Consider the following 14,832-nt stretch of genomic DNA (forward strand, 5'->3'; position numbering starts at 1 on the left):
TTGACTGCTATATCCTCCCAATGAAAAGTAGCAAAGAACGGCTATTCCGATCAAAGATTCTAAAGTGCTTACAAGCACCTGATTGGAATAGAAAGTAGCCCGTGTAAACAGACGGCGCAAAATTTTCAATCGGAATAGTTTAATCAGAATGATAAAAAAAAACTGTCCATGTAAACGTGGCTAGTGTCTTCGCTGTTTGACCACAGTCCAAACAGACTACATGCATTCATTTTGTTTGTGTAGCAGTTGTAATCCATGCATAATTTAAAATGATTGAAATGGTTGAAAATTACTGATTAGTTGAGGACTAATTGGTCAATGTCAAATAGTCTAAAACAATTTGCTGATAGGCTACTGAACCCTGGGAATCGTCACAGTAAGAAACATCTTTAAACTTTGGATCGAATAAAACGTCAGTGCTGTATGTTGTAGAATCTTCAGTTTACAATTACATGCAAATCGCCAGCAACAGTTTGCCATCCCCAAACTGTTTCCACAAAGTTAGGAGCATGGCATTGTCCAAAATCTCTTTGTTAATGCGAAAGCATTCAGAGTTCCTTTCACTGGAACTAAGGGACCAAGCTCAGCTCGGGGGCTCCTTTCTGTTCCAATATGACTGTGCACCAGTGTACAAAGCAAGGTCCAAAAAGACATGTATGACTGGTGGGGATGAACTTTACTGGCCTGCACAGAGTCCTGACCTCAACCCAACCCAACATCTTTGGGGTTAATTAGAGCGGATACTGAGAACCAGTCTCATCGTCCAACATCAGAATGTGACCTCACAAATGCACTTATGGAATAATGGTGAAAAATTCCCATGAACACACTCCTAAGCCTTGTGGAAAGCCTTCCCAGAAGGATGGAGGCTGTCATATTAAATATGGATCAAAAATGGGGTGTGACTAATGTTCATGTGAGTCAAGGCAGGTGAGCAAATACTTTTGGCAATATAGTGTATGTCGGTGCTGCCATTCAGAATCTCCCTTCCAATCTGCTGAGAATAGGCCACCAAGATCCTCTGCCGCCACCCAACAAGGACCGTGACCAACACCCCCAGCCAGAGAGACTGACAAAAAGGATGAGGACAACCAGCACCACCTGGGGGCCGGGGATGCTCCGCTGCCCATACGGGGTGTGGATCAGATGGGTGGAGGAGGAGCAAGAACAGAAGGATGGAGACAAGAGGTCCGCCAGAGGAGACCTGTTCGGCCCAAGGAGAGCCAGCGGCGGGGTTTTGTGGAGACCCTGCGGAATGCAGATCGCCATTTCAGCAGAGATTGAGACTGGACCCACCATTCTAGGTTACCTGAGGAAGGGGTAGAGAGAGAAGAGAGGGGGGAGGAGAAGGAGGATGTTGAGGTTAAGTCAACGGCATCGAGTCCCAGCATGTTGAACAAGGCTCACAGGGAGAGGGCTAAGAGACCACCAGATCAGCAGAGCACAGCGTCAACACAGAGTCAAGGTGCTGCAGCACCAGAGCTGATAACATCATTACAAGGATTCAATGTAAGTATCCAGCGACTCGCAGAATAGAGAATCTGATGAGCAGGTTCTGTAGAGCACCTTTAGAGAAACTGGTAAACTGACATCCATATTGGCATATCTCATCACACACAGTCCCCCCACCCCCCGCCTGTGGAGCGCTGTTATCAAAGTCCAACAGACCTTTCTTTGTGAAATTTACATTTTATTTATTTAAGTTTATGTCAAATTTGTCTATTGTAATGTTGTATATTTGTTTGTATAATGATTTAACTCACTTCACATACAGCTGCTGGACATAAGCTAAGAATTTCTCCATTGGAATATGGAGGCCAAATAACATTCAGCACAAAGCTGATGAGGCCTTACACTGTGACGCACATCCATTTACCTTCGGTTTTCATTTAGTGTAGGGTTTAAGTCAAATCTTTGTTTTGAACATCTACTGCTATTTAGCTATTTTACAAAGTTAGTTTTGAAGCAGATGAAAATGGATTGCCTGCTTTCAAAGGCTTTTCAGATGGAGTAATATCAGTATAATATGCTCATAATGGTTGTACATATAAGTAACTAGCTGGTCTTAATGGTGGTGATCTCCGCTTAAAAAGTGTTGCTAACAATTAAGCAACAAATATGTTAGTTGAATGGACAATCACCTGATCTGTGCAGCCAGCACATTAGATGCATCACAATCATGCCAAAAGAATGTTATTTTTGCTTTATCTTATAGCAACTGAAATAGGCACTGGGCAAATAAAAAAAAAGCCAGTAGTGACAAGTTTGATAGAAGTGTTTTGCCCATGGCAAAAGAATATCAACCTATGGGTTAATGCTCTTCCAGAATGGGATTTTAAATTATGTGATTTGTGTGCAGTGTGCAGTGAAGTTACAGTAATTTGGGAATTCATAGTTTGAGGAATCCCTGATCCGTTTCGACAGAAGGTTGTAGATCTAGAGGCACAGAATAGGGAAATGCTGGTCTTGTGTATAATGTATTTATGACTAATGTCATGTGTTCCTGTTTTTAGACGGAAGAGGCCTCCTCAGAGCAGAAGGACTTGATGACAGAGTGCACTGGAGTGCCAGAGTGAGAATTGTGTGAGAGACAATAAGGAAAGAAGTTGGATCATGTGCCATTATAATTGTTTAATGGCCTCTGTTGTTGTGTAGGCCACATGTTTGGGAATGTGGGAAAAGCTGTCTTTTAGAGTCCTTATCTACTACAAACAAACTAGCCTATCTATGATCAGATTTTATTTTCATTTTTTTGTAAACATTCAATAGGCTACCTTTTTTTATTTATTATTTTTATTGTCATAGGCTATATTTTGATGAGTTCAGTGCTGTTAGGCCTACATGTAAAAAATAAAACATTAGGCCTATGTAGTTCTTTCTGTGGTGAACATTCATAAAATGAATAGCTTGCACGGATAATTGGTAGATCATAATGTAGGCTTATTATACTTTAAACCGGCGCTGAATTGTCTCTGTAACGTTTTGAGGTTGGGTCACGGGGATGAACACACCTACAGTGAAAGACCATGTGTTGATTGGTCGGACGGTGCCATCGCGGAGACGCACCAAACACCAGCCATACGCTTTCATTTTTTCGTTAGTGTTCAGTTGTAGGCTAATCCATCCGTTATGTAAAATGAGGAAAATTTATGAAGATTATTGATTACTTTAGGACAAATTGGCGATTGTTAAATAGTTTGAAAATGGAGTTGTTTGCTACATATACTGAGCCCGGGGAGTCGGTACGGTAAGACACATTTTTCAACTTTGGATAAAATAAAACTTCGCTGCTTTGTGTTGTAAGATCAAACATGATATAAACATAAAGTTATTGTATAGATGTCGATCCCTGAAAGTGCTGTCAGGTCAGGTTGTGACCGCGTGGGCTGTGTAAATAAGCAAGCCAACTACCCTATGGACCAATGTCGTCAGGAGTGGAATTGTATCATTCGGAAATTATTTTGAACAGAGCTGAAAAACACAAACATAACAATAGACGATCTTTCGTAATCTGCTTTCTGTGAAGATCCAGAGTTCATTCTAAATAAAAATGCTTGTAATTAGATCTGCAAACAAACAAGCTACCGGGTTTTGATTGCTCTGGGTCAACCTTGGACTTTTCCCACATGAATGCTGGTAGTGTTCTTTTCACAGCACGTCCCATAACTTATTTGCACTTTTCCTTCCTTTGGAAACTCAGTTTAAGTTGGAGAAGTATGGGTCTGTATTACAAAATTCAACTTCTGCCTTTACAGCCAGTGCTGTAGGCCTATAACATGCCAATTCAACAACATTTCTTCCTCTTTCATATGAGGAATATTCATGTGACTTGGCACTGTCAATGACAATATAACAATTTAAAACAGTGCAAGAAAAGTGTAGACTAGTGTAGCTAACTCACTATAACCTGGTGTGAATAGCCAGGCTCACACCTTGCACTTCATAGCCTATCCCTTTTGTCATCCTCTTTATTTTTTGATAGGAACACACTGACTTCAAATCTCAGGACAGAAGAAATTTTAAGAGATGACCTAAAATACTACTTCATGAGCCCATGTGAAAAATACAGAGCACGACGTCAAAAACCATGGAAACTAGGCGTGCAAATCTTGAAAATCATCATGATCACCACTCAGGTGAATTACATGTATATTTGGTCCACTTCTAGCCCATAATTACATAGCAATCCATTCATGGTATGTACAGTATATAAATGTATGAAAGATCTCAGGTTTATTATCTTTACAATAGTTTCAACACAAATCTTTTTGTATTTCCAAAGCTTGTCCTATTTGGTTTGAACAACCAGCTTGTAGTGTCATATAAAGAGGAGAATCTGAAGGCTTTTAAGAACCTGTTCCTAAAAGGCTACAGTGGAACAGATGAAGATGACTACTGTGTGTCAATGTACTCTCAGGAGAGTGTCTATGACAGCCTATTTTATACAATAAATCAGGTGAGCTTATCATATGTCTGCTCATTGTCTTCCTTTTTTCCATATGCATGCATACATTAATTTCTCCCTGCAATTCTGTCTGTGGACAACCCAGGTCACGGCTCTCTAATTGGAGTTTAGGGACATGCAAGCTTCATTTAACCCTGAGGTTTAGGCCTGAAAACCCTCAAAGATCTTCTATTAGGTCTTCTATTCTTTGGGTCTTTCAAGAGGGGTCTAAAGGCATATCTGTTCAACATGCACTTTGTTTCGGAAGCGTTCCTTATGCGTTATGGTTTGTATGTTTTAGTATTCAGTTATTTTCATTAAGCTCTTGGTTGAATTGACATTGTTGTTTATCATTGATATTCCCCTTAATGTAATATTACCAACTTTAAAACTGTTTACTGTTAAATGTAACTATTGTTGCTGTTATTTGTATGTCACTTTGGACAAAAGCGTCTCCTAAATGCCATAACCATATTAACAGGAATGGCACCTCTGACCTATCATGTTAAAGTGATGACACCTAAACATGTTACAAACTATTTCTATGTGATAGTTCTTTAGTCCAGCCTTCTTCTAAGGGTAAGCCCAAGTTTCACATCACAAGGCTATGAATAGTAATGGTAGACTCTGCAGAAATGTCACCTTACAAAAAGAGCTCAGACAGTGTGAGTGTGCAAGCGAGCCCTCAGGCACTTTACAAGTCCAGTGTTAAGTCCTCAAACTTGATGGAAACACATCTCAAATTCTGTGAGTCAGCGAGTGTGGACATTGCGATTGGGGCCACTGTTGGTTAAGGTTCAATTTGTGAATGTTATTTTACCAAAACAGTGTTTTAGCACTGTTAAGCAGTCACTGTGGGGAGAGAGAGAGAGAGAGAGCGTGTCCAAAATGAACTCCGAGACTGACGTTTTATGAATCTTGTTCAACGGTGCTTTCAGCTTGATGAAATTGGCCGCTCGCCTGCCATTTCCGCTTGTGTAACCACAGGCTTGTGGTATTTGCAGTTTTCCAGGTTACGCGAGCTGACAATGGGCCCAGTGAGTTACGCAGAGCAGGAGGACGGAACCCCGGTGCCACTGACCATCTGTAAGGAGTACTACAAGAAGGGCAACGTGCAGCCCTCGGATGAGTACTATGACATCGACTCACAAACAGAAACAGGTCAATCAAATGATAGTTGATGTTATGTTACACTGGCGCAACCTCTCCTCCTTGCAGGACGAACCAGACAATGTGTGGCTATATATGATATATAATGTATAATAACATATAATATCTTTCTTTCCAACGATCTCTTCTACAGTTTGCTTGAGTCTCAATCCCCAACACATGGCCTCATGGAAGACAGACAATGCATCTTTTTTCGATCTAGATTTTTACAGGTAAATATATTTGACACTGAAATATACTGTATTTTTACACTGAAAAAAGTTACATCATGATGATATGAGGCTTTTTGTTAAATACAGGCTCATTGACATTGAGATCTCCTTTCAACTAAAAGGAATCAATCTACAAACAGTTCGTTCTCGAGAGCTACCTGACTGCTACACTTTCAGTGGCACTGTACGTTTAGATTTCTTCTGTTGTGTTATGCTGCCTAATTTTGCTATTATTAGATATGGATAAATCCACAAACTGAATAACATTTCATATTTTTTCAGATAACATTTGACAACAAGTGTCACAGTGGAATGGTGAAAGTATACCTGGATGTTGATGCTCAGAGCAATGCATGCAAAAACTGGAAGATCTCAGGAACTGGTATGCACAGCAATTGTTGAAGTAATGCAACTGTATTGGTTTTAAATCCATATAATATGTTAAATCCATATGTTGAACCTGGTTGTTGTTGACTAAATTGATTAAAAGCAGGGATAGTTATCCGTGTGTGTGTGTGTGTGTGTGTGTGTGTGTGTGTGTGTGTGTGTGTATGTGTGTGTGTGCGTGTGCACTTGCACTTGCACTTGCGGTTGATGTCACTGTTGAAAAGCACACACAATAGTGCACTTCTCCAGCGTTATATTTTGGTCTGTGTGTCCTAGCTCAGAAGAACACCCACTACCTCCTGGTGTTTGATGGCTTTGTTATCGCTGTGTGTCTCATGTCGGCTGTGCTCTGCACACGCTCCATTGTGCTGGCTGTCAAGCTACTTCAGGTATTGATTAGTTCATCTCAGATCGTCACCGTGGATAATTATTAACCGTATACACATCATTTTAGTTTTTTTTTATCATCATTCGACTATTACCCCCAATAACTACAAATGTTGAACTCCACACAGAAACTTGAATAATAAAACAGTCTCTTTCACACTTTCCAGAGGTTCTCAAATTTCATTCTTGAGAATTATAATGGCACTGTATGTGAGGATGACAAGAAGGAGTTCTTGAATGGCTGGTATGTCTTGATGATCATCAGTGACATTCTGGCAATAGTGGGCTCAATACTGAAGATGGAAATTCAGGCAAAGGTACTAGCGACTCTGAAAAAATCTGGTAGATGAAGTCCTGTGGTTTGAGATTCTTGGTGTTTAGTTAGCACATCAAAGTCTTGTACTTATGTGTTATGTGCTTATGTAATTGGCAGTACAGATTGTCAGGTAGTGCAATAAATGACCCTTTGAACCCAGTATAGTTTTTAACAATCTCCAACAGCATTACATGACTGAAGTGATATTTATTACATGACTGAGTCTGAGTTGACTTCCTTGTAAGCAAGTTCGCCAGGTTCAGATACACCGTTAGAGCATGATGACTTGGAAGGAGATGGAAAATATCAGTATGACTCAGACATGTCGGCTGTGCTTATATTGAGTAGCCACTGTTAGAATAAGACTTATGATAAAACAAATATAATGTCCGCAACACTGCTATTTGCTCCCATTTAATGTTTAAAAACAAGCAACATTTCATCAGGGAAAATGGCAGTAGGGTTGAAACGTTGCTTGTTTTTAAACATTAAACGGGAGAAAATAGCGGATATAACATTCTTTTTATTGAAGCTATTCTTCATTTGTCCTGCACCTGCAAGGTGGGATGTGCACACAGCTACTCTTTTTGAACAAGAATAAGACTTTGCCCATGTCAAACTGCTTAAAGCAAATATTTACCTTTCACCCTCCAGAGTCTTACCAGCTATGACGAGTGCAGCATCTTCCTGGGGACGTCAACCCTGATGGTTTGGGTCGGCGTAATCAGATACTTGGGTTATTTCCAGAAATACAATGTATGTTAATTAAGTCACGTTTCCCTCAAATACGCATGCAAAGCAATTTTAACATGACCCACAGTGACCGCTTCTGAGTAAAAAGCTGTGTGTGCAGCATTTTTGTCGTCATTCACTTTCACGCCTTCCTCTTTCTGCCCTCAAACACATCTGTCTCTGTCCTCAGGTTCTCATCCTCACCATGAGAATGGCCTTTCCCAAGGTGCTGCGCTTCTGCTGCTGTGCAGGGATGATCTACCTGGGCTACACGTTCTGCGGCTGGATCGTTTTGGGGCCTTATCACGAGAAGGTACCATACACACACACACACACACCTAAGGTTTGGGCTGTGGACACTAGATACAGTAGTCACTGTGCATATCTGGTTGTGGTAGCAATGGTACAGTTAGTTAATTATATGATTCTTAGGGTTCACATTCACTGGGTAATTTATGTTATGATATACTCACTGATGATACCCACTTACTGCCACTAGATGGCACTAGACTCTTGCTGTCTTATGTAAATGAACCATACCCTAGTGGTAATGCGGTTCGCAAACCAACCATATGCATATGTCTCAGGAATTGAATGACCTCTATATATAGTATTGCTGAGCCCAAACCCTGGAATGTGCTGCAAGACAAAAGTTTGGGTCTTTGAAACTTATAGAAGAAGTCTCATGTGTGCAGAAACGAGTGTTGTGTCCCAGAATGAATAAAGTTAAGACATATAACACATTCTGTTAGTTTTCTTTCTAACCACAGTCTGAGTGAGTTATAGTTTCTAGATCAGTGTTTATGCTGATACCTTTTAATGTGATTCTATAAACTGCTTAAGTTGCATTTTGGTAAATGAATGATGGTAGAAAAGGCTTAGCATGATTGTTAGTATAGGCACTGAAATCGTAGACAAAGTAGTTAAAGCTGAAAAGAGCTGAAGCATAGATGGTCTCTTACAGTAACACATTTATTTCTGAATGATTTTTTTTTTTGAAGTACATTTTTTTGGGCTTTTATGCCTTTAATAAGACAGGACAGTGTAGAGTGACAGGAAGCGAGTGGGAGAGAGAGTAGGGGCGGGATCCGGAAAGGACCACGGGGCGGGAATCGAACCCGGGTTGCAGGCGTGCGGTGCAGGTGCCCCAGCCAGTCACGCCACGACTGGGGCCATTTTTGAATGATTCTTTGAAAGACCCTCCACTGATTACTAGTGTTAGCTCTCGCTGTGTACATTTGAACAGTTCCCTTCTCTGCGCTTTTCTTCCACGTGACTAGTTTGAGGGCCTGAGCCGGGTGGCCGAGTGTCTCTTCTCGCTGGTCAACGGAGACGACATGTTCACCACCTTCGCCCAGTTTGAGCAGAAGACGACGCTGGTGTGGGTGTTCAGCCGCGTCTACCTCTACTCCTTCATCTCGCTCTTCATCTACATGGTGCTCAGCCTCTTCATCGCCCTCATCACTGACGCCTACGAGACGATCAAGGTACCCTGGGCACGGTGCTGCGATTATTCTACCCTGCTTCTCGCCCCTAAACACGTGACGAGTATTGTGCACGAGGTCAAGCTTGTGTGTGTGCTTTTGTGTGCTTGGGTGCTTGTGTGTGTGCTCATGTGTGTGTTTCATATGGTTCCTGCAAGAGGATGAAGTCCCTCGCCCCTCTTGAAAGTGCCCCATGCCACTTATTTTAATGGGACTTTTTCTGCCATTCCACAGAACTACCAGAAGAACGGCTTCCCCATGACCGACCTGCAGAAGTTCCTCAAAGAGCAGAAGGATTCCCCCCGTGCTGAGGAGGAGCGGCACGCTGTGAGCCAGAGAGCCAGCCTCTCCAGCCTATGCTGCTGTGGAAGGTATATCCAATCTCTGTCATCAGAGGCGGAGGATGGCTTCCTCCTCCTTGAGGTTAGCCCACTGTGGCATGAGAAATAAAATTAGTGGTGGGAGAAATGCGGACACGCCCGACCAATGTGCTGATTACAGAGAAATGCAGGGTTGCTCTGGGAAAGGCCTTTCCCTTTGGCTGCAGCGGCTCCGCGATAAACAGACAAGCACCCGAGACAAACTACAGTGGAGGGAGAGAGTTGTGTTCCACCACCACCACCACCGCCCCATCCCCCTTCCCCTTCCATCCCCCTTCCCCTTCCCCACCCAACCTACCAGCCAACCACCTCCTCCTAAGCCATATTTGTCTGCTGACGTGGTCTACAGCTCTCTAGTCCGTGCTCCCAATGAGTCCTCAAACAAGTCTGAACCAAATAAAAGGGTAATGAGGTGTATAAGCCCAATAGTTGCACTAGTGGTTATAGACAAAAAAGCCTGTTGTGATTGTGTGCCTTGGTTATTGCCTTGAAGTGGAGTGTAGTGATAGGGTATTTCCATTGGAACACAAGCCTGTGCAAAATTTGCTCATTGTACGGTAATGCTCTCAATAATAACAATTTGTCTTAGGAAGGCTTGCGAGTGTAAATGTTAGTGGCAACTTCAGATGCTTTAGAGTGTAGTCTTAAGATGCTTTTTTGGATGGGTAGGAACCACAGTTTGGGCTCTTCTGATTGGATAAACACATGTGGCGCTGCTTCATGGGCAGCTCTCTGACCTCACTGTTTGTTTGTCTTTGGGTGAGACCATATCTCCTCGTGGGAGCTTCAGATGCAAGGATATCCCCCACTGTAAAAAGTACTCTTGGGTAAATCCTGATAAAAGCAGGCTCTCTCCGCTATCTAGCTAGAAGACTGTTTGAGTCCATTTCGGGCTAAACGTTTTGCTTTCGATCAGAGATATCTGCTGGGTACCCTTTTTTTACCCTTTGTTTTGTCTGGGATCTTCACTGGAATGTATGTCCATTAGTATTCGCCAGATTTCTCAGTGGCAATCTTAGTTATAATCTACCCGGTGACATAACTTACTGTTTTTGCCAATGCAGTTTCACAGAAAATGATTGCATTTAGCTATACTGTAAATATGCAAAAAAATATTCAGTTCATGGAAGGAGAATTTTGCTTCAGCAGTCTGAGAGCAACACAGTCCTAAAACTATTTAAACGTATGGCACACAACAGTTCTGGTTGTCTGGGACTAGCTCTCTCCTGATTTAGTTCTGTAGCTACAGTATATAACTATACATTATGTGTGTCACTTATTTTTACTCTATAAAGCTCAGTGCTGTTTTGTTGAGTATACATATAATTGCTATGTACCGAATTGAAACAAATATTGGTTTTTTTTTGTGAGTCGTCATTATCAGCATGTTGGGCCATTGTTTGAACTTTTCTTAAGCCTGTTATTGAAAAACAAAGACAATAGGGAACTTCTTTCTTCTGATTCAATACCAAAAAAGTATGTACCTTGAGGGACTTTTAGGTATCTCTGTATAGAGGAAGCAGATCTTACTACTGGCACATGCATCTCTGATGAAATGGATGCATACCCTACACTTCCCTAAAGAATTTCACCAGTGTTGTAATTTCATTCTGTCAACATTGTTTTATTAATTCCATCCTTGCCAGGAGGTCAAGAAACATGTTTATAGTCAGCTATACTGTACCAACCCCCACCCATACGTCTTCTACCTTTTATCTGCATGAATATGAAATCTGAATAATGGGAAAATCTTAATTAATTCATCATCTGTCATGAATGTAATACCATATTCCTAATAATTGCAATTGTATAATTGTGACCATTGGTGTCGCCTTTAATTTCTTGTAATTCTTTCACAGCGTTGCAAGAGATGACATGGATGTTCTCATCAGCTGACGTCCCGAGAAAAGGCGTAGAGAAGAGAAGGAGGAAGGGAGCTAATGACACTGAATATCATGCTCAGCGCAATGCTGCTGGGCTCAGGAACAGTGCGGGTGAAATCTGAGACCAAACACAGGCTAATGCATCCAGCGGAGCTCGGCCAACTGAGATCACACCAAATGGCTCACTAACGTTTAGCCATCAGTCCATGTGGATGCATGATGAATGGGTCCAATCATTGCCCCATTTGCACAGAGCTGATGCCAAAAGTTTACAATGTTAAGTAATGAGAAGTGCTGGATTACCCAATTGTGCATCTCCTCAATTGCATGAAGAGTAATATTACACCAGCATCCTACGTTTTAATGTGAGCCAGCAGATATCATCCTACAAAGTGCTATAGTCAGTCATTACTTCCTGGGATTATTTACCAAGTTTGTATGCAATAAAGACATGTGGCACTTTTAAATGCATTTCTTAATTGTACTGTAGGCATGTCACTTCCTTTGTGTCTCACTATTCATACACACTATAATACTCTTTACCCATTTAAAGTTAAGAGTCTTTTAGATTTGGGTTAATTTTGTTCCACTGAACATGCCAAAAACCTACTGATGATTTTTGGTTGTCCTTTGGTTCTGCCTCTTAGATTCTTGCGACAGAACAGCCTGTAACTGTCTGGGATGAGTTGTCCGTTAGGCCCACCGTTTCTAGAACACTGGTTCTCCAGAGATAAAGACAGGAACTGTTGGGCATTTCCAATGGAGAAATGCTCGGAGAAGTATTCCAGGTGCTTGTAAGATTGGATCCAGCGCAGCTGTATACAGCAAAAGTAGAAGCAGGCCGAGCATACTCAAGAGAACCAGCATTTGTAGGTACGGTAGACAGCACCCCTGTGTGTGTTTCTGACAGGAGACCATCAGGAGTGGGGGTCTCATGATGCCAATGTCAACATCAAGATTGAGGCAATGTGTTCACTTTTCCAAAATATGTACAGGTGAGCCCAGCAAAAGAAGGCAGATGTCTCAAAGACAGCTCAGAGTGCCACAGTAAGTAGTCTCATATTTGTTAACCTTTGCAATGTAGCTTGGATGTTAATCCTCATTTGTAAGTCGCTTTGGATCAGTGTCTGCTAATTGCTAAATGAGTACATGTAACTGTAATGTAAATGTGGAAGTAACCTTGAGTTGTTTGAACCTCTAACTGACCACAGATGAAAGGTGCATAAAGTTTACTTCCCTAAAAGTGTTGAAAATCAAGAAACATGTACTTTCATTTAATCTTTTGCTATACCTATTTTGCTCAGTCTTTGTGTAATGACCATAATTTGTGTTAATCCCAGAAATAAATTAACTCAGTTAACAACTACAGTAACTCTCACTTGGACCATTCATGTTGCTTTCAAATTTCAAATGTACAATGAAAAGTTAATGCTTATGAATTCTGTGGAGAGACCATTGCAAGTTTCCATCATCAAGCCATTATTTGATATGTGTGGGTTACAATAAAAAAAAAAAAAAACAGGATCCGCTACTCACATCTTGAAGAAGTTACTGCAGTCGGTGATTCTACAGGAATGAAAAGGCACACATCATCATTTATTTTGTTACATCCCCATTCAAGACATCCACAGTGTGTGTCTGACATAATACAGTCCCAACACGGTCCTGTTCATTACATGGTTCTGCATTTATTTATTTATTTATTTATTTATTAATACAATAACTAGCAGATAATACTCTGGATACTAGATTCTTGGCAGTATTCACCTTCACAGTCCGACAAGTTCTCAAACAGTAATGACACAGACCTCATACTGATCACAGTACAAATCCTCAGTACATTCGCATCTTTTATCTTAGTATTTAGTACTATTTTATTTTACATCTTTTATTTTAGTATTTAGTACCATTTTTTATGTTGATTTGTTGATTTGCTGTTGTTGTTGATCATTCTGTTTACATTGTAGTGTTTGTGTGTGGTGTCTTAAGCTGCTGGGACCTTGAATTTCCCCTTGGGGATCAACAAAGTCTATCTATCTATCTATCTATCTAAGGTTGGGTATTTAATGTAACTGTGTAGGAAACCACTCACTGGGTCCTGTTTCCTTATCCTGAGTGTTGAAAGTGTCGAGATTGGAAGCTGACTTCACCTGAGCTCCAGAAGTGTCCTTATATTACTAATCACTGACGGCTGTTCCAATGCACATCTGTTCACATCTGATACCACAGAGTGTTTGTCTGACTCAGAAACTTACTGATGACTCAGTAATGCCCATGAAAATATTTGGACCTCTTTGTAAATCAGAGGAGGCGTTTGCATTATACAGTAGAAGTTAAAAAATCGCCCGGTTTGGCTCCCACACAAGATTTTTGAACCCAGATAAATATCCATGAGGCAAAGTTCACTTAAGTGGAGGAGGTGTGAGTGAATGTGAGTTGGTGTTGAAGCCAAAGACCCCCCTCAAGGCGTAACACAGTTTGGAGCTCCACTTTGTGTCAGCAATGATGCTTATCTTCACAATGCACCCTCCCATAATCAGGGATGCTGAGACAAGTCCTGACCTGACCCATGTGGGCACTCATTAAGGATGGGTCTGAGTCACTGCAGGGCATCACTCTGCTGTGGGTCTGATGGAATTTTCTCACTTCCACCAACCAAAGCTGGTTCCAGCCGGCTGCCTGTTTTGCCATTTTGTGTGTGTGTGGGGTGGGGTGGGGTTGGGGGGGTTCCACTTATTACACATACAGTGACATCACTCAGTGGCAGCGTCATTTCCTAAATGGAACTACACGCCATGAAATAAAAGAAAATCCTGATTCCTGAAATTAAACGGCTGTTTAATCAGAGGTATTGTTTGTGTATGCTTTTTTATTTATTTATTTATTTTATTTAAGTTTGTATCAAATAGCCTATTAGTCTTCATGGAAGAGTTGTTTAATTTTAATAGAACAACAGACACCTTGTTAATGATCGTGGAGGTGGCATAAAATACAAAATAAAAAAACTAAAAGCAAAGCTGCGTAAGATGAAAGTGTTAGTAGGCTAGTTTCGCCAGGTCTTCTTTCCTCGGTAGGAAAATCAGCTGTCGCTTGGCCCAGTTGTAAATTGCGCAACATGTAGCCTAGGCCTAATTGCCCCTGGGTCACAGAGGGTAGATTCGTGAAACTTCGCCACAACTTGAAAGAGCACCTGCTGCCACAGACTGAATACCAAGTCAAACAGCTTCGGCATTTTCTTCTGACACAAAATCGTTGAAGAGTGACAGGGATTTATAGACCTCTATACAAATAAATAAAGACGTTCTCTATGGCTCCTCTTTATTTACCTTACATTCAGTTAAGTTGGACTGAGATAGTCTGAACTGTAAGACATTCCAACGCAGCCTTTTTTTTTTTTCAAAATGAAAGCTGTTATCCACACCCACTGCCGTGTGTAG

At 41.2% G+C, this 14,832-nt stretch overlaps 1 protein-coding gene across 1 annotated transcript; it reads left to right on the forward strand.

The window, feature by feature from the left end:
* Window positions 1–3,037: 3,037 nt before the first annotated feature.
* Window positions 3,038–12,809, forward strand: mcoln2 (mucolipin TRP cation channel 2). Its single transcript, XM_062556124.1, has 14 exons — window positions 3,038–3,247; window positions 3,983–4,136; window positions 4,283–4,456; window positions 5,449–5,605; window positions 5,748–5,826; window positions 5,914–6,010; window positions 6,109–6,208; window positions 6,490–6,602; window positions 6,768–6,917; window positions 7,571–7,672; window positions 7,839–7,961; window positions 8,929–9,135; window positions 9,367–9,503; window positions 11,372–12,809. The coding sequence occupies exons 1-14, from the start codon at window positions 3,150–3,152 to the stop codon at window positions 11,406–11,408; spliced, it is 1,728 nt and encodes a 575-aa protein (XP_062412108.1). The 5' UTR covers window positions 3,038–3,149; the 3' UTR covers window positions 11,409–12,809.
* Window positions 12,810–14,832: the final 2,023 nt, after the last annotated feature.

The sequence above is a fragment of the Sardina pilchardus genome, chromosome 15 (genome assembly GCF_963854185.1).
Source record: "Sardina pilchardus chromosome 15, fSarPil1.1, whole genome shotgun sequence".
NCBI classification, from domain to species: Eukaryota; Metazoa; Chordata; class Actinopteri; order Clupeiformes; family Clupeidae; genus Sardina; species Sardina pilchardus.

What these genes read in the sequence shown, in the direction of transcription:
- mcoln2 (XM_062556124.1), top strand. Translation starts at nt 3,150, where the DNA reads ATGAAGATTATTGATTACTTTAGGACAAATTGGCGATTGTTAAATAGT. An exon ending in GAGCCCGGGGAGTCGGTACG is followed by an intron (nt 3,248 to 3,982) that starts GTAAGACACATT and finishes ATTTTTTGATAG; the next exon opens with GAACACACTGACTTCAAATC. An exon ending in TTCGATCTAGATTTTTACAG is followed by an intron (nt 5,827 to 5,913) that starts GTAAATATATTT and finishes TGTTAAATACAG; the next exon opens with GCTCATTGACATTGAGATCT.